At 47.1% G+C, this 21,675-nt stretch overlaps 1 protein-coding gene across 10 annotated transcripts; it reads left to right on the top strand.

Annotated features, from left to right (window-relative positions):
- Positions 1 to 41: 41 nt before the first annotated feature.
- On the top strand, positions 42 to 21,054 carry ZBTB37 (zinc finger and BTB domain containing 37). 10 transcript variants are annotated; one of them, XR_007778066.1, is made up of 7 exons: positions 42 to 114; positions 1,843 to 1,940; positions 4,185 to 5,137; positions 6,484 to 6,583; positions 8,826 to 11,513; positions 12,381 to 12,491; positions 16,767 to 21,054. XR_007778066.1 is itself a non-coding variant. In XM_050977397.1 (6 exons), the coding sequence occupies exons 4-6, from the start codon at positions 4,215 to 4,217 to the stop codon at positions 9,312 to 9,314; spliced, it is 1,512 nt and encodes a 503-aa protein (XP_050833354.1). In that variant the 5' UTR covers positions 42 to 114; positions 1,843 to 1,940; positions 3,106 to 3,321; positions 4,185 to 4,214; the 3' UTR covers positions 9,315 to 21,054. The 10 variants fall into 10 exon arrangements, 3 of the variants coding, with proteins under 3 accessions (XP_050833354.1, XP_050833353.1, XP_050833352.1); XR_007778065.1 differs by having other exon boundaries at positions 8,826 to 12,285; XR_007778064.1 differs by having other exon boundaries at positions 12,381 to 21,054.
- The last annotated feature ends 621 nt before the right edge of the window (positions 21,055 to 21,675 follow it).

The following is a 21,675-nucleotide window of genomic DNA, read 5'->3' as shown; positions in this document are numbered from 1 at the left end:
GGCAGGGGCGGGGCGGGGGCGTACGGTCCCCACGGCGTTTCCTTCCGGGGCGCGGCCCGCGCTGGCGCGTTTCGGTTCCGGGCCGGCGCTGCGGGCCCTTCCCACCCCCGGCAGGTGAGGCTGGGCCGGGAGGGGCGGGCGGAGCCGCCCGGGGCCCCGGAGCGACGGGGGCGCGGCCGCCGCCCCCCGGGACCCAGGCCGGGAGGGGCGGGGGCTGGGGGAGGCTGGTCCCGCCCGCCCCGCGCAGCCCCGGTGCGCGGCCGCGGCGCGGCTGTCACGGGTGAGAAGGAGCCGCGGGCCCCGCCTGGGGAGGGTCCGGGAGCGCCGGGGCCGCAGACAGCGGCTCTGAGAGCCCGGTCCTGCGGGAGGGGGGCGGACGGGCCAGGAGCCACCGCCGCCTGTCCCAGTTTAGAGTTGTGTTTGGGCTTAGAGTTGTTGGAGTCCCGTCGGAATGTGCACGCAGCCAAAGGGGTTTGTTGGGAAGAAATTGTTACCGGTGAGGGTGGGGAGGCCCTGGCACGGAGAAGCTGTGGCTGCCCCTGGATCCCTGGCAGTGTCCAAGGCCGGGTTGGACGGGGCTTGGAGCAAGCTGGGATAGTGGAAGGGGTCATTGCCCATGGCAGAGGGGGAAAGTGGATGAGCTTTAAGGTCTCTTCCATCCCAAACCATTCTGGGATTCTAAGTATGTCTCTGGGACCAGGGACAGGACCCATGGACCGGCTGGAGTTTTGTCAGGAGAGCTTTAGTCTGGATCTCAGGGAAAGGTTCTTCCCCCAGAGGGTGCTGGGCACTGCCCAGGCTCCCCAGGGAATGGTCACAGCCCCAAGGCCGCCAGAGCTCCAGGAGCTTTTGGACAGTGCTGTCAGGCACAGGGTGGGATTGTTGGGGTGTCTGTGGAGAGCCAGGAGTTAGCTCAGTGGTCCTTGTGGGTCCCTTCCAGCTCAGGATATTCTGTGATTCTGTGAAGCTGCCCAGTCACGGTAAACCTCAACCCAAAAGCTGAGAGTTTTCAGTGCAGCTTCCAGGGTGACATCATCTGCTGGGTGGTCTGTCTCTGCTTCTTACCTGATGGGTCAGGAATTCCACCCACTCCTGGTAGCTGCCTCACAGGCTGGAGGGCATTTGCTGAGCTAAGTCTGAGTCTCAGCTGGTGTCACTTCAAACGTGTGTGCCCTGTGCTGACTCAGCTCAGCCTGCACCTAAAGGTGGCTGGAGGTGATGGACTTCCCAGAGCAGACAGAAATCTGGATGTCATTGCCCTGGGGCTTAGGTGCAGGAGCTCTGAGAGATTCCCTTACGCAGAGGGGCAGAATTCAGCCTCTGACAGAGTAGTTTGAATCAAAAGACCGATTCCCTCTCCCCGGCCTCTGAGTGGATCATAACATGCAGGTTCCTTGGCACTGGGGTGATCAGAGTTCTGTGGGTTATAAAGAATAGAAGGGTTTTCCCTGCCTCTGGAGCAGGAGCTCACAGATAATTTGTTGGGCTCTCTGGGGAGCAGCTGCCTTCTCACCACAGCCATACCCAGCCACACTCAGCAGTTAAGGTCTGATGATTTTTTTCCCCTTCTCTTTCTGTATATCCCAAGCTCAGCCTCTGCCTCCCTCTTGCCTCCCTGGATGCTCATGGCTTTGGCAGGGTTGTTTCACCCTTGCCTTCCTTGAGAGTGTACTCTGAGGCTTATTGCTTTAGGAACAGCTGTTTGGGGAAGATGGTGAGCTAATCCTGCTGCTAGTTCCTCCAGCAGAACCAAGAATGACAAAGCTTGATGTTCACAACTGCTCTTGGGAGAGCCCAATTCCTCTGCATTTAATTTTTTTTCTTTCTTTTTACCTCCTAAAGGGGAAGGGGGCAACAAGTTTTCTTCTTACTACATCAGAAGAAAAAAAAGAAAGCAGCACCCCCACTGCATATAACTCCCAGCACTCACAGCACTCCAGGTAAGCTGTTGGTTTTCTATTTCCCCTTGTTCTGTGCAGTTGGTGTTCTGCTCTCAATGCTGTGTGACAGCAATGCTGTGACACAGAGCTGTGCACTGTGGTTTCCTGATTTTTGTGGGATTTGTTGCTTTCTCCAAAAGATGGGGAAGGACATGGAGGTGTTGGAGTGAGTCCAGAGGAGACACCAAGATGATCAGAGAGATGGAGAAGCTCTGTGAAGGAAGGCTGAGAGAGTTGGGGTGGTTCAGCCTGGAGAAGAGAAGGTTCAGGGTAACCTAATTGTGGCCTCCAGTGCCTGAAGGAGCTGACAGGAAAGACAGAGAGAGACTCAGGACAAGGATGGAGTAATAGGATGAGGGGGAATGACTTCCCACTGACAGAGAGTAGGTTTGGATTGGATATTGGGAAGCAATTGTTACATGTGAGGGTGGGGAGGCCCTGGCACAGGGCGCCCAGGGAAGCTGTGGCTGCTCCTGGATCCCTGGCAGTGTTCAAGGCCAGGCTGGATGGGGCTTGGAGCAACCTGAGCTAGTGGAAGGTGTCCCTGTCCATGGCACGGGTGTGGAATGGGATGAGCTTTAAGGTCCCTTCCACCCCAAACCATTCTGTGACTCTGTGATAGGGGAAGGAGAGGAGAAGCTCTGAGATCTGGCACTGTTCAGCTGTACCTTGTGAAGCTTTGTGCACTCTGATCTGACTTCCCCAGGGACACACAGCCATCCTGCCACTCAGAAATCCCTTGGCACAGCTCCACAAGATTGACAGGCTGTCCTGCTCCTGAAGCTTCATGTTTAGTCACTGGGTTTGCCAAGTTTGCACAGAGCCTGCTTGGGCATATGGACATGTGCTATGCTGCAATGTTCATAAATTCCAAATAAAAAGTCCTCCAAAGGCAGACATGCTCTTCATGTGCCAATCCCTTCAATTCAGAGATTCCTCAGAGTGGGCACTGTGAGCCTTGGTATTCCCAGCCTGCTTGAAATGGTTTTGACATCTGCAGGACTCTGCTCAATCCACACTTCAGATGCTATCTGGCTTGCAAGCTGCTTATGCCATGAGTGGACTTTAACAAACTTATTTACTTTCCTTTTTTCTTTTTTTTTTTTATTGGCGTGAGTTTACGTCTCACTTTCATTCATTCCAACTTTTTACCATATATGGTCAGGGCTTCTTTTCCAGCTTTGCCAGAATGAAATGTGATGATGTGGTGGTGCATCCCCCAGTCCCCCTCCCTGGCCCTGCTCTGAGATCTCCTGATAACACTTGGACTCAGCTGAGTGGTGAAGGATCCCCCAGCTGTACCAGCTGGGCAGTGAGGTGCTCCCTGAGCCTACCAGGAGCTCTTCTAGAGGTGGGAACAACAAGGAACATCCCAGCCAAGGTGGGAAACAAGGGATGAGCCATGTGCAGCCTGAGTGAGACATTTACCTGGATTGCAGCCCAAGCAGAGCAGCACCATTGTGAATTGTTGGCCAAGTGGAACAATCCCACTATTGCTCTACTTGGGAAAGAGTCCAGGAGTTACTGACCTAGGGTATGGCCAGGGTGGGGACTTAGTGATGACCAACATGAAGTCTCTGCAAAAGTGAGCTCTCCAGGGCCACAGCTTTGTTTTTCACTCTCCTGTTATATATTTTCTGGCATGTGTCAGAAGTGCCACATATGATGGATATCTCAGGTTAGCAAGGCACTTAGGATGCTTTGAGGTCAGATGTGTACTGGCCAACTTTTCAAAAGTCTCTGAAGGATTTGGGTTCCAGCGTTTCCTTCCCGGTTCCTGGTTTACAAAGGAGCTTTCCCTATTACTCTCTCTTTTCAAGATGCTTAGAAGGTACAAGTGGTGAGAATTTTAATCCATTATGCAATCAGGTGCCTATTTTTAATACCTGTGCTGTTTTTAATATTCTTTTCACATGCAGATGTGCTTTTATTGAGGCTGGCAGAACAGAGTGTTTTGCAGGCTAAAGCTGCAGGGAATGGGGGCCTGTTGGGGACTGGTTTAGCAGAACTCTTGTGCAGGGGAATGCATAGCATGGAGAGATCAGAGAGCTTTTGGGATGCTTTTGTGAGCAATCTCAAACACACTCGTTCATAACAGAGCTGGTGCCAGGTGTGTGACAGTTCAGTGGGTGAGGAAGATCTCTAAAAACTCCAGTGTTTCAAACTGTGTGGAAGCAGGTGAAAAAAGTTCTAATTTCAGATTACTGGCTCTGCTAATGATGGGATCTTTTCCCCCTTTTCCAGTAGAGTTGTGCAGCTGCAGCTGGGACAGCCATGGAGAAGAGTGGGAACATTCAGCTGGAGATCCCTAACTTCAGTAACTCTGTCCTGAGCCACCTGAACCAGCTGCGCATGCAGGGCCGGCTGTGTGACATCGTGGTCAACGTGCAGGGCCAGGCTTTCCGTGCGCACAAGGTGGTGCTGGCTGCCAGCTCCCCCTACTTCCGTGACCACATGTCCCTGAACGAGATGAGCACCGTGTCCATCTCCGTCATCAAGAACCCTTCTGTGTTCGAGCAGCTCCTCTCCTTCTGCTACACCGGCAGGATATGTCTGCAGCTGGCTGACATCATCAGCTACCTGACAGCTGCCAGCTTCTTGCAGATGCAGCACATCATAGACAAATGCACGCAGATACTCGAGGGGATTCATTTCAAAATCAACGTGGCCGAGGTGGAAGCGGAATTGAGCCAGACCAGGACGAAGCATCAGGAGAGACCGCCCGAGTCTCACCGGGCGACGCCAACTCTAAACCGTCCCCTGAGTCCCCGTCACAACACCCCCAAGGGGAGCCGCCTGGGCCAGGTTAGCACAGTGCTGGACATTCGGGAGCTGAGCCCACCCGAGGAGTCCACCAGCCCCCAAATAATCGAGCAGAGTTCCGATGTGGAAGGCAGGGAGCCCATCCTGCGCATTAACAGGGCGGGACAGTGGTACGTGGAGACGGGAATGGGAGAGCGCGGGGCGCAGAACGACGAGGAAGTGCGGGTGCTGGGAGGAGTGCGCATTAAGACAGAGAACCTGGAGGAGTGGCTGGGGGCAGAGCACCAGCCCTCGGGAGAAGATGGCAGCAGCGCTGAGGAGGTCACGGCCATGGTGATTGACACCACGGGCCACGGATCGCTGGGCCAGGAGGCTTTTGCCTTAGGCTCCTCTGGAGCCAAAGTGGTCAGGCCGACCAGCAGTGAGATCGACAGGTGGGTGTTCTTAAACTTAATTATTCACCTTGGCTGTAACAGGAGGTTATGCAAGATTCTGACCTGGCTGGGTCAGTCGCTTTGGAACATTTCCTCTTTCTATTTCCTTTGGCCATCTTAAGCATAAGAGCAAAAGGGTTTTTACCTGGTGTTAGGAAGTGTGTCCAGTTTGGGTAATATATTTTGGCTGGGTAGTGATCAGGCCAGGATCTCCAGATACAGGCTAGCTTGGGAGATTACTTATTAGCTCTTAGAGGCTGGGATCTTTACCTGTCAGTGTTTCAACTGAGGTGATTTTTTTTTCTAAAGAAGATGTTCAGTTCAGCCTCAGTAGATACCAGACTCAGCACTTGGATTAATGAGGTCATATCCAATATGTGTTACATATCTCCATTGCACTGGTGCCTTCTGGCCCAGAGGTCTGGGGATGGTTCTGGCTGAGAAACAAGCCAGACACCAGCTGTAGGTCAAGGTCTTCCCAATGATCCATGACAGCAGTGGGCCCTGGGTTTACATCTTCTGAGGCAGTTGAAATGGGGAACCCAGTGGCCTCCACTGTTGTTTCGATTTATATGAGAGTGCCAAAAGCCTTTGTTGAAAGTGAGTGGTGAAATCTGCTGTGTTTGGATTCTCCGTCCATCTGCTTCCCCTCCACTCCAGCATTTGCTTTCCCCTAGGCTCAGGCCAGAGAATGGATTTGATAAAGGGCAGGTCTGTTTTATTTGCGGGGGAGGTTATAATTCTAGGGTTTCCCTTTACATCTGCCTATCTTCTAGCTCAATCCCATGGGGAAACAACTGCCTGGAAGCAGTGGATATTCTGTTTAGTAAATCAGTCAGTGGGAACAATCTTGAGCTAGCCTTAGGAGAGCGAAGCTTTTCTACTTCCTTAGCCCTTTTCCTTGGATCAGCTAGTCTCTAGCATCTCTTTTTGCACTGCAGTCTGTATGCATTGTTTCCCACCTCTAGTCCATCACATCCCTTATCTTTCACACTGGGAATGGAGGAGGAGGGTGCTGGAGGAGAGGTGTCCTCTGAGAAATGATTTCTGTCCTTCTGTATAGTTCCTGAGTCACCAGGCCCATATTGGTTTATTCATGATAGCAACCCCTCTCTGTTGCTGAACTGGAAGCCAAATGGCTCAGTTTTATTTTTCAGATGTTTAGAAACCATAGACTGGTATGATTTGGTTTTTCCTTTATATTTGCATTGTTACACTTCCAGTGTGTTAGCTGAAGAGGATGAGGAGATGCTATACAAGTGCTTCTATTACTCACCTTTGCTCTAAACACTGTGGTGGCCTGATGCCCATTAAAAATCCCATTTCCACTCTCCCCCACCCCACAGATTTAGCCCTTCTGGCAGCATGGTTGCTGTGACTGAGCGGTACAGATCGAAAAGCGAGTCTCCTGGGCGGATGGATGAGCCTAAGCAGCCCAGTTCCCAGGTAGGCAGATCAAGATGTTTGCAAGTAACTGTTGGCTTGAGGGTGAAGGGGACTTTGTGGTGATGAAATGATCATATTTTATATTTGCAAGCAATTGTGCAAATATAAAATATGATCATTTTATATTTTATATTTCATCATTTCAAATGTGTGTGATACAAGGACCTTTTACTTTGGCAAAGGATCTACCTGCTCACAGGAGAACATGTGCTGGGCAAGTACGATTTAAAATGGATTCTGGCTGTTGTTTGGGATTTGGGCCAGATACTTGGAAAACACAAGGAGTTTCTCTTGTTGTTTGAGGGCATAAATATCCACCCTTATTCTGGGCAGGCCACCAACTCCTGAGGAGAAACCCCATTTGCCTGCAGAGCTGGATCTGCCCTCAAACACTGGCAGCAAATGCCTGAGCAGAGGGAGGAGGTGTGGCTTGGCTTCTGTGGAAGACGGGTGACAACAGCTGAATCTTTCCATGCCGGTATCAAGACCATTCCCAAAAGCCTTCCAGGCTCTACACCAAAAAACCTTTTGGGGTGGAGTGTCATAGAGCTGTGGAGTTTTAGAGAGGTCTCTATCTCTTCTCCATAGCAGACTTTGCAACATAAAGGAGCTCTGAATTCTCTGCTTTCTTGGGCACAGTTTTGGGGTAGGAGGGAGAGATGCACAGAAATAGGAGGGCAGTGGGCTGTAGAGTGCAGCAAAGTGGGACATGGCAGTAATGCCTGTGCCTTATCATTTTGGTCTAATTTAGTGGCATCCAGTCTAATTTAGTTGCATCACAGTGCCACTGTAGTGCAAGCATGTCATCCAACAGGGTGCAGAAAGACACTTGTGAGCCTGAGAGGGAATGTGTCAGTGTGTAAGCTAAGGACTTGGCTGGAGGTGGGTAAGGAGATACTAGGCTGCTTTGCTCTTGAGTAAGACCAGGTGAAGCAAGGGGGTTAAAATTGTGATTGCTGTCTGCTGACTTTGTTGGACACTTCCATAAAATGACAGATACCTTTTTGTTCCTATTTTTGCAAAGCTTTGTTTTGTGTCCTCAGAAGACATTGCAAAAATTTCAGGTCAAACCAACCCTCTAGGGTAAATGTGACATATTAAGCAATTTTAGCTCTGCCTACAGAAGAAGTGCTCTTATTTCTCCATTGTGAGACAGCCTCAGACGTGAAACCTTAGTCTTTACACACCATGGGGAAGTATCGTCACCTTCCACTCTCCTGGCATTGCGATATCCACACTAAAATAGCCTGGCAGTGATCCCTGCCCAGTGGCAGTGGTAGAGTGGAAAGGAAGAACCAGAGCTTTGTGTGTCTCCTTTAGTCCTCAACAGCTTCCCTATGCCTGTATAGCTGGATTCAGCAGCACCTGGCACAGTACACTGCTGCTCATGGCTGTAGAGCCCTGGCTTGCAGAGGAGATGCCCTCCTCCTGGTTTCTTCTCCACATGTGGTACCACTGGGAAGCAGCACTGGGGGAGTAGACAGTGCATCTCCAGCACAGAAGCATTCTGGAGTCCGTGTGTTTCTGCTCAATCTGAATATGATGGCCAGAAGTGTTTGTCCTGAGACCAGGCTTGTGGTTCAGGTTGCTCTTGGCTGTTTGTGTGACTTCAGAAAATACAGAGGAGTCTTTGCTGTGCAAGCTGGGTCACGCACATTCTTGCCTGCGATGCCACGGGGCTGGGACGGATTACACAGCCAGGCAGGCAAGTGTGACTCCTTGTAAAATGAACTCTAAGTGACATCTGAATAAATACCTGTGTAGAATGACACCTAAAGACTTTCAGATGTGATTTGTGGTTTGCTTCTCCTTTGTTTTACTGCAACCTCATTAATCTGCTTCTTTTTTTTTTTTTACTTTTAGTAAGGAAAACAGAAGGTGATACACCCAAGTGTTTAATTAAACTGGCACAAATTTTTTAAAAAGTAACAAGTATTGACATGTGGTCCACAACTGAATAGGTGGCCAAGTGCCCTTGTGTTAAGGGCTGTCTTTTCTTCACCAGATCCAGGGAATGGCTTGGCAGAAGGGGCCTTTGCAGCAGTGGTTTCTAATTGATTGCTCATTTGTCTTCAGCCCTGAGGCCCCAGTTAAGCACTTAAATGTGTGCTTGGGGTTGCAGACATTAGTGCTGCTGATTTTGAGGTTTGGCACATGCTTTACTGGCTGGACCTGGGCCTGATCTTCTCTGCAACTTGTTTTAGGCTGCGTGTTATTTAAATCTATGCCATTTCCTTGGCAGGGGGAGGAATCGGCCATGCTGGGAGTGAGCGGTTACGTGGAGTATCTGCGGGAGCAGGAGGTTTCAGAGCGCTGGTTCCGGTACAACCCACGGCTCACGTGCATTTACTGCGCCAAATCCTTCAACCAGAAGGGCAGCCTGGACCGGCACATGCGGCTGCACATGGGCATCACCCCTTTTGTGTGCCGCATGTGCGGGAAGAAGTACACCCGCAAGGATCAGCTGGAGTATCACATCCGCAAGCACACGGGCAACAAGCCCTTCCACTGCCACGTGTGCGGCAAAAGCTTCCCTTTCCAGGCCATCCTCAACCAGCACTTTCGCAAGAACCACCCTGGCTGTCTGCCCCTGGAGGGGCCCCACAGCATCTCCCCCGAGACCACCGTCACGTCCCGGGGGCAGGCAGAGGAGGAATCTCCTCCGCAGGAAGAGGCTGTGGCGGTGGGGGAGACGGCCCAGGGATCTGTGTCCACAACTGGGCCGGATTGAAGCACGGCCGTGGAGTCCCAGGAGAAAGGACCGTCTTCCCATTCCTGGCTCTAAAGAGTCAGCACCGACCCAGCAGGCTGGTACTGTAATTAGTGCAATGCCACCACTGAACAGAAAGAAGCTCCCAAGATGTTGCCAAAATAGAAAAATCTCTCTCTTTCTCTCTCTTCCTCTCACACACCCACACACACACCCATAGAGTGTTAAATGTTTTTCTCCCTTATTCCTCCTCCTCTTGGAGAAAAACAGAACAACTGTGTCAATCAACTTCTTATTCAGGGATCGACAGGATTTTAAATTTTTTTACTGTTCTGTAGTGATCTGGGACAAGCAGTCATTTGTATTTCTGGACAGCGCTGTGGCCCAGCAGGGCGTCCCGCCGGCGGTGCCGGGTTCAGCCACAGAGCCATATCCATGCTCCCGCTCGAGGGGAGAGCAGGGGCAAGGGGCTGTTGCCTTTCTGCCTTCCCCAGGTAGTTGCCACAGCAAAGAAAACAAAAATACTGTCCTGGTGGAACCTGCCTTGCCCGAGTGTATTTATCCCTGTCTTATTTTTGGTGTGTCTCTTTAAGTTTTTATTTAAGCTGTTATTTAGGCTTTGGGCTTGCCCGTTCCAGACGTGCAGCCCTGGTGCCCCTTGTTAAAGTGGGCACAGCTACAAAGTGGTATTCCAGAGGTCAGCAAAATGTGAAGGAAGTACTTCAGCTACTGAGAGTGGAATTTAGCAGCTGTGAGGTTTGCATGAGACTCTGATGCATTCGGAGAAGGGCTGGAGGGGTCTTCCAGAGGAGGTTGTCCTCTGCAGGTGCTGATCTGGAGAGCTCAGAGCACTCTGAGATCCTCGCTGGAGCGCTGCCATGCTTCAGGTGGTGCCAAGGATTAGGAAGAGATTTTCTGGAGTTGCTGAATTGCAGAGTTAGAGGCTGGCTACCAAAGTCCTCTTTCACCCCTGCTCCCCCCTCGACACACACTTGATCTTTTAGAACAGCAATATGGGATATGGGAATACTGCAATGCTGTTGTCACAGCCGAGCAATCGCAGGTGGTTGCTTTTAAACCTGTTTCTACAAACTAGTTTGATAACTTTTTTATCAATGAAACGCAAAAAGAAAAGAGAACCCTACTCTATTTCCTTATAACAGTTCAGGAGACTTAAAAGTGAACGGTTCCTAGAGCAATCACAACTCTGTCCCCTTGCATGGACTTAACATTTTTGTATTCTGAGTAGCTCTGATGTTTAGAGCAAGTTTAGCAAACCTGGAGAGACATGCCTGCGTGTGTATTGTAGGTGTTTGCACGAGCTTACATGGTTCATAACCAGAAAAGCATGGGACAGGCAGATAAGTGCAAATATCCTGACATCTTTTTTTAAAAAAATATGCAATATTTTAAGAGTTTTCTCTAGTTCTGATGCCAAGTTGTTCATGATGAAGGGGGGGAATGGATGACAGGTTGTGCATATCAGGTTTGGTGAAGGAGTTCTCTTGAGGATGTATAATGTGTACATGATGAGGAAGGGTGAAGTTCTGAACCTTAAGGTGATGGGAGGAACAAGAAGACATTGAAAAAGAAACACACTTCATCTTGCTTCAGTGAGAAAGCTAGATGAGAGGTTAGAGCTGGGGCTTAGCAGGCAGGAGACTGACCAAGTGACAATAAAGCTTGGCCTGCTGTCTGACTGCAGTTTTGGGCACATGGAAACATCTCCAGCCCTTGCTTTCCCCATCTGCAAATTGGTACTTGGGATCATTTTCCCGCCCCTTTGGAGGGAATAATTTGGAGAAGGGTGACGTACTCTTGCCTTGATTTATTGATTTTTTTATGTGTAAGGGGTCTCACTGTTCCTCCCATCTCTCTCTCAAAAAGACATGTGGCTCTAATGTGTTTTTTGTGCGTGGGAAAGGGCTCGGTGCCAGTATCACGTGTAACAGGGATGTGATCCTACAAGAGGAACCTTTGCAGGTGTTCTGAGCTGGGTACCTGCAAAGTACCATTTCATTGACCATTTCAAACAGGAAAACTGATATTTCACCTCCGTTTTCCTTCTGTGCCTTCTTCCTCCTCTCCTGTCAAGGGCATCCATCACACAGGGAGTAATTTGGCCACCCAAACGACCAGCTCCGTCAGGTTTCCTGGCAAAGGTCAAACATCACGGTACCAAAACAATGAGGTTGCCAGAGAGCAGTGGCAGAGGATGAGGTGAGAGGGTGGCCAAGGTAGGTTTTGTTGCAATCAAGGTGCAGGGGGGAGTGGAGATGTGCTGCTTTAGTCATAGCTTTTGAAGTTACCAAAAATGAAAAAAAAAGTTAAAAACTTTGAAATCCTATCCTGTTCACACTAGAGAGCATAAAAAGTTACTTCTAGTTGCTTAAAAGATTTTTAAGTGTTTTAAAATAGAAATTTTAAAAGAATACTACCAAACTATAAAAACATAAAATTATTTATATACATATATTATATAAAAATATAGTGGGAAAGTTTCCCTGCTAAGCTTGCTGTGAAGAGAAGGGTGAAGGTGCAGTAACTGCTACACAAGCAACATTTCTCTGAGACAGATGGCAACTGTAGTGAAGGAGGGCTGACATAAAATGGTGAATGCCTTTGTTCCCATGGCATAGCTGTGAGTTTCTTGAGCAGGTTTTTATTTTACTGTATCAATACTGTGAAAGGAGAAGCATCCAAACAGTACAGGATGCCAACAGTGTGTCCTGTTTGCTGATTCACTACTTCAAGTGGCCTGGTGAAAACCATGAAATTAGTCCTTCATACCTTACTAGGCTGAAAACAAAGCTTGTGAAAGGTTTTATTTTTTTCCTCTGTTATGTTTGCTTTTCTTTTTGTTTTGGTTTTTTTTTGTGCAGAGGTTGCCACTGTATAAATGATCATTTCTGATTGCATGCAAAAGAGCCAATATTCTTGCCCAGGCCTCGCTGAGGTGAAGTTTATAGCTTGTAGCTAGAGTCAGTATAAGGTATGGTAGTGGGAATCATTTTGATATTATTTCTGTACATTTAATGGATGTGTATGTATGTGTGGGAATCATGACGTCTAATATTTCTTGAACAGTGCTGAAACCAGTTCAGGCCCATCCGCACTAGACAGTGGAACCAGTTCTGAAGGAATCGTTATTGGACATTTCTTTCAAGGGTCGACTTCCTGAGTGCAGATGAGACCAAGGTTCGAGAAAAAAAGGGTTGGAGGTGCTGTACGGTATGGAGAAACCTCATGTGAATTTTCTGGCAGTGGTGTAGCTACTTTAGAGGTGCTTTCCCTAACAGAATGATACTGTGTCCTGTTGCCTCTGCGTTGGTGTGGCTCTTTATGGTTGCACCAAAGCTGTGGAGAATCAGATGCCAACTTTCCAAGTGTGAATGCTTCTGTGATGGGTTGAGGCACAGCTTTGCATTCCCACATCTAGCTGCATCTTGTTCTGCCAAAACTGTGATTTCAACTGTGATTTAAGGAGGATGTGAAGAGAACTCTCGTGTTTTAATACCTCTGTACGTAACATTTTTGTCTGCTTTAGAGTTAGGGCTTACTAACCCATTTGTTTTCTTGCCTCAGGCAACAGGGAGAACACACTCTGGTTTTACAATTTGCTTTCTTGGAGGTGGACATATTTCTTAGTTCTTTGCTGTCAAAGAACTCACCTCCCAAATGTGAAGAGTTGTGGTTATCTCCTTAAGCCTGCAGCAAGCCCAGGTGCCAAGTGTCAGCCAAGTGACATGATGGTTGCCATGGCTGTTCCCTGCTGCTGCCAGGTTACCTGTGAATAGCTGTGAAAATAGCAAGAATTGTGTTAATACTGTGTTGCTGCTTTGGAGAAAAGCTAAACCTCTTTGTCTCAGGAGGATGACTGATGTGACGGTGGGAAAAGGAGAAGGCCAAAATGCAACGAGAGGATGTGAGAACAAATTGTGCTTTGTATTTCCAGCAGCTAGAGAGAGATGAATGAGAGGCTTTGTGGAATGCAAATTTGTTGCAGGAGGCTGAGGACATGCTTAGAGCTAGCTTAGTAAGATGCAGGCATAGCCTGGTGAGATCTAGAGCAGCCAGTGCAAATGGGCAGTCCCTCCTCATCCTCTCAGCATTATCCACCATCAGGTTCAGTCCTTGGACTTTCTTACATCTTCTCTACAATATTCTCAAGCTGTGACCTGTATAATTTATCTTTAGTGTGGGTGCTGGGAAGAGCAGAAAGCATGTTGTGTCTCTGCTGCTGTTCTAAACACAGAGAGGTCGGCAGTGACTGACCCGGTTCCCATCTGACAGCTCTGCAGAGCTGGAATAGCACTGGGAACAAGCTGAAAAGCATCATGGGGCTGGCTCAGCACACAGGGCACAGAGCCAGGATTTCAGCCCTCTGTGAGCTCAAGGTTGAAATACATGGACAGGACAAGTCTCCCTGCTTGTCCTGCTCTCATTTTGTGACAGCTCCATGGCTGTCACACACCTCTGCAAATAGGAATGTCACTTAACTGTAGGATACCCATTTCAGGAAGTGATTCCAAGCAGTTTGGTTTTGAGTAGAGCTCTTGCCACTTTTGGGTGATTCCTAACAAGGATCCCAAGGATGAGCCCTAACAAGGCCTTTGCAGGAGCAGAATTGTACCTTTTATTTGCTGCTGACTTCATCTCTCCTGCAGAATCCAACATATAAATAGGAAGACAGCTGCAAAGGTGCAGCTGATTAAACTGATTTGGGTGGAAGGTGGCCTGGGAGGTAGATAGGATCGTGCATCCTGAAAACCAACAAAAAACTGCCTTTAAAATTATTTAAACTTTACCCAACTCTCCTCTTTGATCCATTACATGCCTGCCAATTTAGCTGTGTCAGCATACAAATGTTTCTGCAGATTAGTGACATCAAATGCACTTCAAGCTCTGCTGGAAATATTTTGGAGATGGGAAAAGTCCCTGCTCATGGCAAGACGGTTGGATTAGATGACCTCTAAAGGTCCCTTCCAACCCATACTATTCCATAAGTCAAGAAGCTATAATTCAACGAGACTTTTTGCCAGGGTCTGGGCTCTGAGTTTTCCCTGGGAGCTGAGTCTGGCCAGGACTGCAGTTGGAAAGCTTGGGATCCACTGCCATAGCAAAATAATTGTGGTGAGCATTGCTCCTGTCACAAGGTGAGAGCCATGCACAGAGTTTTGATATCTGCAGTTAAAGGGCCTAAAGAGGAGCTCAGAATCCTTATTTTAATCACTGTCATTCAAATGTTATTTTGATATAAAATACATATGTACCTGTATATGTATATGTGTGTGTGTATATATATATATTTGTAACCAAATAGAAGTTAGAACTATGCAAACAATACTGGCTGCTTCTTGAAACTAAAGTCTACCAGAACATTTTGGAATAGAGTAGATTTGGAGTAGACTTGATATGGAGGTTTTGTTTTGTTTTATAACCAGTAAAATGCAGCAGACCAAAGTTTTGCTGCAATTATCTTACTAGAAATGTAGGTAATTCCTAACCTGAAACCCACTCACGTGGGTTATAAAATTATCCGAAGAGTCCTACCATCTTCAGAATATTTCCATCTGCTGAAAGGCTTTGGCTTGGCTAACATAGAAAAACACAGAGGCTGGGAATTAGGAGAGATTGAATGTGATGTTTGGGCTGATGGAATCAAGAAAGGACTGGGAGCATTTTCTTTTGGATGTAGGATTGAGTTGGTTTCAAGAAATCTTCCTACTTGGGAAAATGTCCATTGCTGAGATGGAGGCAGTGATCAGAGCATCCCCAGGATGAATTCTGGTTTTGATGGAGGTATTGGAAAGCTTCCTGCTGAATCTGATGGTACAAGAGTTTAGGCTGCTGGGAGAAATTCCACATGGTTTCTGCCATTTCTTTGTGTCAGATCTGATCTTTGCTTTTAGGATTAACTGCAATGTATCTGTAACTTTCAGTGAGCTTTGGCTTTTTATTCCTGAAACTGTAGACAAATCAGGTTTCCCATAACATTATCCTCATCCCAACTGTGAACAAGTTACTACTGCTTCTTATAATTTATTGTCTTTCTGTTCCTGAATGTCTGTGTGATCCAGCTGGTCACCAGCACCACCTTCCAGTGCTTCATTAGCTTTTATGCACAGGGAATTGTTGCAATGGATAAGTTGACCATGCTAGTTGGAAGCGTAGAAGCTTTTGGAGAATTACTTTTGCTTCCTCTAGCTGTCATTAGGGAGTGCACACACACATACCTGTATATACATATATAGAAACAAATATAATGTGTTTCAATATAAACTCATTTAGCATTATTCTTATTTAATTTATATTTTAATCTAGTTGTAAACCAAAGTATTACAGCTTGTGAAATGATGTCTCTCTGAAATAGGAGGAACCTTTTTTTAGGTGGGAATTCTGAAAGATTTTTGGTGACAAAAACATGGATAGGAGTAAGACTTAAAACTTGTGCTGCTGGGGAGTTGCAGCCTTGAAAAGATTTGAAACTTGCTGAGTAAAGTTGGATGGTGGGGCCTTCTGAAGATGTTCTTCACGGTCCTTAACAGTTTTGTTGAAAAACAAGGACGTTCTGGCAAAGCTAGAATTAAAATGGGAGAAAGCAGAGAATCAGACTGTGACCTGGCACAGCCAGGAGCTGGGGAGGAAGCCACAAAACCGGGCACTTATGTATTTAGTGTCTAATTTAAAGTTTTACAAAATGAGCCATTGCTATTTAGCGGTGTCTGGAAGTGGCTGGGGGTTTGTTAATAACTTCTGTAAAGGCACGTGTTCTGCTGTCACCAGTGAGAAGAAATAATGGGTTCAAAGATAAGATCTTGCTGGTTTTTCTGTGCCAGGGAGTAATTACCTTTCTTAGGAATTAGCAAGTGCTAAGAACAGATTCACCTCTAACATGTCCCACAGGCTTGGCAGTGGCTCTGCTTCCTCTAGGGAGAAGGAAGAGAGCTGAAAGAAGGAGAGAGCTTATCTGCTTTCAGCCCTGGCTGGTGCTGGTGGCCCTGGAACCACGCAAGGGAATGGGTAGAAAGGTGGAACAGCAGCAAAGCATCACTGGGAAGAGGTAGTGCATGTATGTGGCATACCATGGATGCTGTGGGCAGGGAAATGCTGCATGCAGAACCTGCACAGGGGCAGGAGCATGCAGGAAATGCTGCAGCCTTGCGAGACAGGTGTCCAAAGATGCCTATCTTGGCACATGACAGCTGAGCAGCACCAGTGTTTTCCTTGCTGGAGCTGTGAATAGTAAGAAGGAAAAGGGGTCAGTCCCCTGTGGGGGCAAGATTTGCTGTGAGCATTTCAAAAATTCCATTGGAAGGAACTGAAGGGTGGGAAGTGAAGAGTGGAAGAGGCAGTACTAGACTTCAAAGTGCCATTTTCTGAGTTTTCTAGCAAGTGTTGAAGACTAAAGTTTGTTTTTGTTTCAGTGCTTTCTCCTTTACCTATATAATTTTTCCTATTTAAACTCCACAGCTCAGGGAAGGGTGCAGAGAAGATGGAGCCAGACCCTTCCTGGAGGCACACGGTGGAAGGAGGAGCAGCAGTAGGCAGCAGTTTATACAAGGGAAAATCAGGTTAGGTATGATAAGACATTATCTCACCATGAGTACAGTCAAACAGCATTGGATCAGGTTGTCCAGAGAGGCTGAGAAATCTCCACCATGGGAGAGTGCAGCCTCCAAGTTCCTGTTTCCATTAGACTGCGCCAGGCTGTATTTTTGTTACCTTTTTTTTTTTAGTTTATCATGTAAAATTGGCAGCTTTACTGGCCTTCCTAGTTTGTATCAGTTAAGCTTTTGAAATACGTTCAGGTATTTTAAAATACTGCTGTGTAAGTTCCTTTTTTAGTCTGACATATTCTGATTTATTATTTTACTGCAGTTACCTAAGGCAGTACTTAAAAAATCAGTGCATTAATTTTTTTGCAGACTTTTAGCTTAGTTTTTGATACTGTACCTAACAAACTTCCCCTCAGATTTATGGTGAAATGGCTGCATTATTTTTATACTGCAGTGAGACTTATTTATTTAAACCTTCCCATTACCTTTGCAGTCAGACCCAATATCATTGGCTATGAAACTGTGAAACTAATGAGAAATGAAAAATGAAGTTGGATTGATTCATTTATTGCTGGACAAAAAATATAGAAAGTGGCAGTATAAAAAGATAAAATACAGTTTAAATTAGTTACTCAAATCACAGAATGGTTTGGGTTGGAAGGGACCTTAAAGCTCTTCTTGTTCCAACCCCCCTGCAATGGGCAGGGATGTCTTCTGCTAGAATTCCAATAGGAGTTACTGAGTCTGGGGCAGGGGGAGAAGTCACAAAACTAGTCTGAGAGAAACAAATTTTAACTTGATGCCAATTAATTGGTTCCCCATTTGGTCAAGTTTTAAAAGCTGTTTCTTGAGGTTTCCCTGGCTCTGCTCATTCATCTACACGTCTTGGGCATTGGTTGATACAGGGGTTTGTGCCTCTGAGAGTGTTTTCTGAGAGTTTACATGTCTAAGGAACCTCTCTGAATTACTGTGAAGCTTTCCTTGAACCCTTCCTTGCCTGTGCGTTGGTAACTGAACACAGCTCTTGCCTGAAAGAGGCCACTGGGGGGAGGGTGGCAGCACTGGGTGACACTAACAAATGGACAGTGCAATTCTCGGGCTGACAGATTGGATTTTGGGAAGGGGCATGAAGCCCCAGCCCCACTGTGGCTGTCCCCAAGCCCCAAGGTGTCCTTTCAGTCAATGTTTGTTTGCAGGGGCTGTTTCTAGGGCAGCCTGGATCTCCACCAGAGATGCAGGGAAGGGGGGGCGGGGGTTGTAGGTGGCATGCAGGCACTTTTCTGGTGTTTTAGAAGATTTCCTAAGCCAGGGTTGTGCTGCTGGGGGAAGCACCCCAGGTGGGATTGAGAGTAGAATTTTGTCTTACCCTTTGCTTAAAACTAATTCCTTGGGCTTCCCCTCTAAGGCACTGGCCTGGGCAGAAAGCTGACACCAGACAGCTTCCAGGGCTGTGCTGTCACAGAGCAAGTGCCAGCAAGGAATATTGGGAAGGAAGAGGGAAGTGGTGTTGTTCCAATAAGGCATGGTTCTTTTGTGTTGGTGGGTAACATGGCTGACATTTAGAACAGGCAAGAGCAATCCTGGGTGGAAAGACAGACTTTTGTGAATAAGGTCTTTTAGAGGCTGAATGAGGAGAAAAAACATGCACCTGTGTGTTCTTGCAGTAACATATTGCTCACCTGGTGCCCCGCACTTGCAGGGAGAATTAGTGAAGGATGAGAAGATGGAGCAGATGGTAATGCATGGAAATGGAAGCAAGGTGTTCAAAGCGCTGCTTTAGTCTGAAAAGGGAAGGGAATGAAGGCAGTTTTCCCAAGCCTCTAGTGTGATAACACTAGCTGAAGCTCCCATGAGCTGTCTCCCCATTGTCCCCAGAGCTCCCCTCATTTCCCTGGTGTCACCCCACCTTTCCTGCACAACACTGTGAATATGATATCTGTAGCTCTTTTTAAAACTTTGGATTTTTCCATTAAAACTGCTCAGAGCAGGAAATGCTGTCCTACTGCAAGAGCAGACAGGATGTGACCCCCAAACAGGGCATGGATAGTTGAGTAGTGGGAGAGAGAATTTTAAGAGTTAACAAGTGGCTTTGTATAGCAATTTGCTAATCAAATTTCATCTTGTAACAAACTTAACTGACAATCAATTTCTAAAATACAAAAGCCTCTTAGAGGAAATAGTCAAGTACATCTTCACCAGGAAGATTTAACTGGGATAACTTAATAAGGAGCACAGGATTTTTTTCCTTTTTTTTTTTTTTTTTTTTTTTTTTTTTTTTTTTTTTTTTTTAATTTTGAGCAATCACTCCAGAAATGGAGTTGCATTAAGCAGCAGCATATTCACAGGACAGTAACTACCTCTCTCTCTTGGAGTGCTGAGGTTACCACACTACACACTCTAGCAGCAAAGCTTTCACTTTAAAGAGATTTGTTTTCCTTACCTCTGTGTTTCAGAAATGCAAGTCTGCTTTGTAAAGTGACTCTAATGAAAATGGCATCTGGCAGGAGCAATGGGAGTCCCTTGGGGTCCACAGTCCTTCTTGGCCTCCAGTTCCTTACTGTGACCCTTTGCAGGTTGGCCATGGGGCTGTGACAGTTCAGGGGGACTTTGTCACCTCCCATGTGCTGCGTGATAGTGAACTGTCCCCTGGGCCAGAGCTGTGAGACCACATTCCTGCACTGGGAAACCAGTTAATGGTGGCAAAGGTAAAGGAGAATTCATCTCCCTCCTGCCTCCAAGGCAGCAGGCAGCAGTTAAAAAAAAAAAAAAAAAAAAAAAGCAATAAGATAAAATACAAACACTTTTGTATGTCGTTCATTAGTCAGCAGATCTGACTCTGCAAATTTATATATATATATATATATATACACACATACAGAGAGCAAATCTCTCATGTGAAAAGGTGCCATTTTTTTTCTAAACAGTCCCTTTCCAAACTAGAACAGCACTTTAAATAGGTTCCTCTTTAAAAAAAAAAAAAATTAAAAAAAAAAAATTAAAAAGCAAACCCTTTTCTGCCACTATGCACTTTAACTCGTCAGAGCAGTACAGCTGTGGCTGGCTGGGGACACAGCTGTACAGGCAGGCAGCTCCTGGGCAGCCACAGCTCGGGGGGAGCAATGCTGCCAGAGCCTTGGCATGGCAGCTCTACCTCCAGCAGCCCCCCGGGCCCCCACGCTGCCCGGAGCAGCCCCGCCGTGCCCAGGCACCAGTGGGGCTGGTGGCTGTGAGGAGACTTTGGAATCTTTCAAGAGAAACCCACCCTTGCCTGTCAAGAAGATTTAAACCCCGTTTTCTAACAGGTCAGAAGTTGCACCCAGTTACAACCCAGCTGGCATCCCAGGGCTGAGCTGAGCTGAACAGCAAAGCCAGGACAGAGCTGTTACTGGGGTTGTGGGCTTTTTCCATAGCATGAATATGGAGCCCTCGTCAGTTCTGTTTGTTTTTTTTTTTCTTTTTTAATCCAAGTTTGTGTGTCCCACATTGATTCTGCTCTGAGCTGGTTTGCAGAGTAACCATTTGTAACAGAAATTGTGCTGTCACCTTCAACTAGTGACCTATAAATCAAACCCTTTTAGGACAGGTGTCCTAACACTCAAGACTTACTTTCACAGTTAAGAAATTTCCTGCTGTACTAATTATTCTTTTTTTATTATTATTTTATTTTATTTTTTGTTGCAGTCCTTATTTCAAGAAAAAAAAAAAGTCAGTGTTCAGACTAGTCTGGAGTAGGCTGAAGAGTAAGCCTGCTGTAACTTGTGGATATCAGACTGTTCGTCAGTGATTTTCCAAGCTGTTTCCAAACTGGCCCTCCATGACTGCTTCCCTTTTCCTCTTCCAGCAGGCACTGGCAAACAGAAGCTCCATGGCCATTGTGTCCAGGGACAGCCAGCACTGCTGGAGGGGGGTGGGCAGGGGTGGCAGGGGAACCAGAGTTGGGAAAGGGGAAAATGAAATCAAGGTAGAGGGGACTGTACAATTGCATTGAAAGCAGTTTAGCAAAAAGCGCTCTCGTTGGACAGCTTTAAGAACAATGTGAATGAGAACTTAGCAACTTGGGTAAGAATCTTGGAAAATTCTATAAATGTATACTTGAAATTCTGTTTGTATTAAAAAAATGGATTTTCTTCTTTCTTTTAACACTGTGTAAAAGAACATTATGCATGTGAGTGGTTTGAGAATTAAATGGTTTAATACTCAGATCCTTCTCTCTGTCTTATAGCTGACTGGTCCTTACCCAACGTGGATTTTCTGTCTGGTCCTGGCTGTGGGCAGCTCCCCACTCTCCTAAGCTGAGCAGCTTGAGAGAGGTTGCACAGTGCCAGGCTCCTGTTCCTGGCAACTCAGACTGTTTCTGTCCTTCTTGGCTGAGTTTTGTCTCACCTCTTCAGCTGAGCCCTTTTCAGTCTCCCCAGGAGGACCAAGCCCTGTGCTCTTGCTTCAGGCCAAGTTTTGGATGTTTTCCCAGCTGCCTATGGCAGGGCAAGCATTTTGGTTCAGTGCCATGCTAGGGAGGCCCAGGCACTGCCTCAGCCCTCCTCTTTGACCAGTGTCCAGCTCCAGGCTGTGTGTCTCTCAGTGATGTTCACAGGCAGAAGATGGGATCCAGCAAGAAAAGCCCCAGTGGTAACTGCCAGAGGAGGGCAGGGAGAGGAAGAGCTGCTTTCTGTACTCTTTGTTATTTTCAAAATACTTCCCCCTTTTCTCCCAGGGTCTCAGCCCAGCATGCACCTGAAGGAGTCCCTGAAGGACATCTGTCAGATGTGTAGGGTTTGCCATGGCCCATGGGACAATGGAGGAGGTGGCTCTCCATGTCCCAGTCA

Source organism: Serinus canaria, chromosome 8, assembly GCF_022539315.1.
Source record: "Serinus canaria isolate serCan28SL12 chromosome 8, serCan2020, whole genome shotgun sequence".
Classification (NCBI taxonomy): domain Eukaryota; kingdom Metazoa; phylum Chordata; class Aves; order Passeriformes; family Fringillidae; genus Serinus; species Serinus canaria.
The sequence above is the reverse complement of the archived record's forward strand: the minus strand, read 5'-3'. Positions and strand labels throughout refer to the sequence as shown.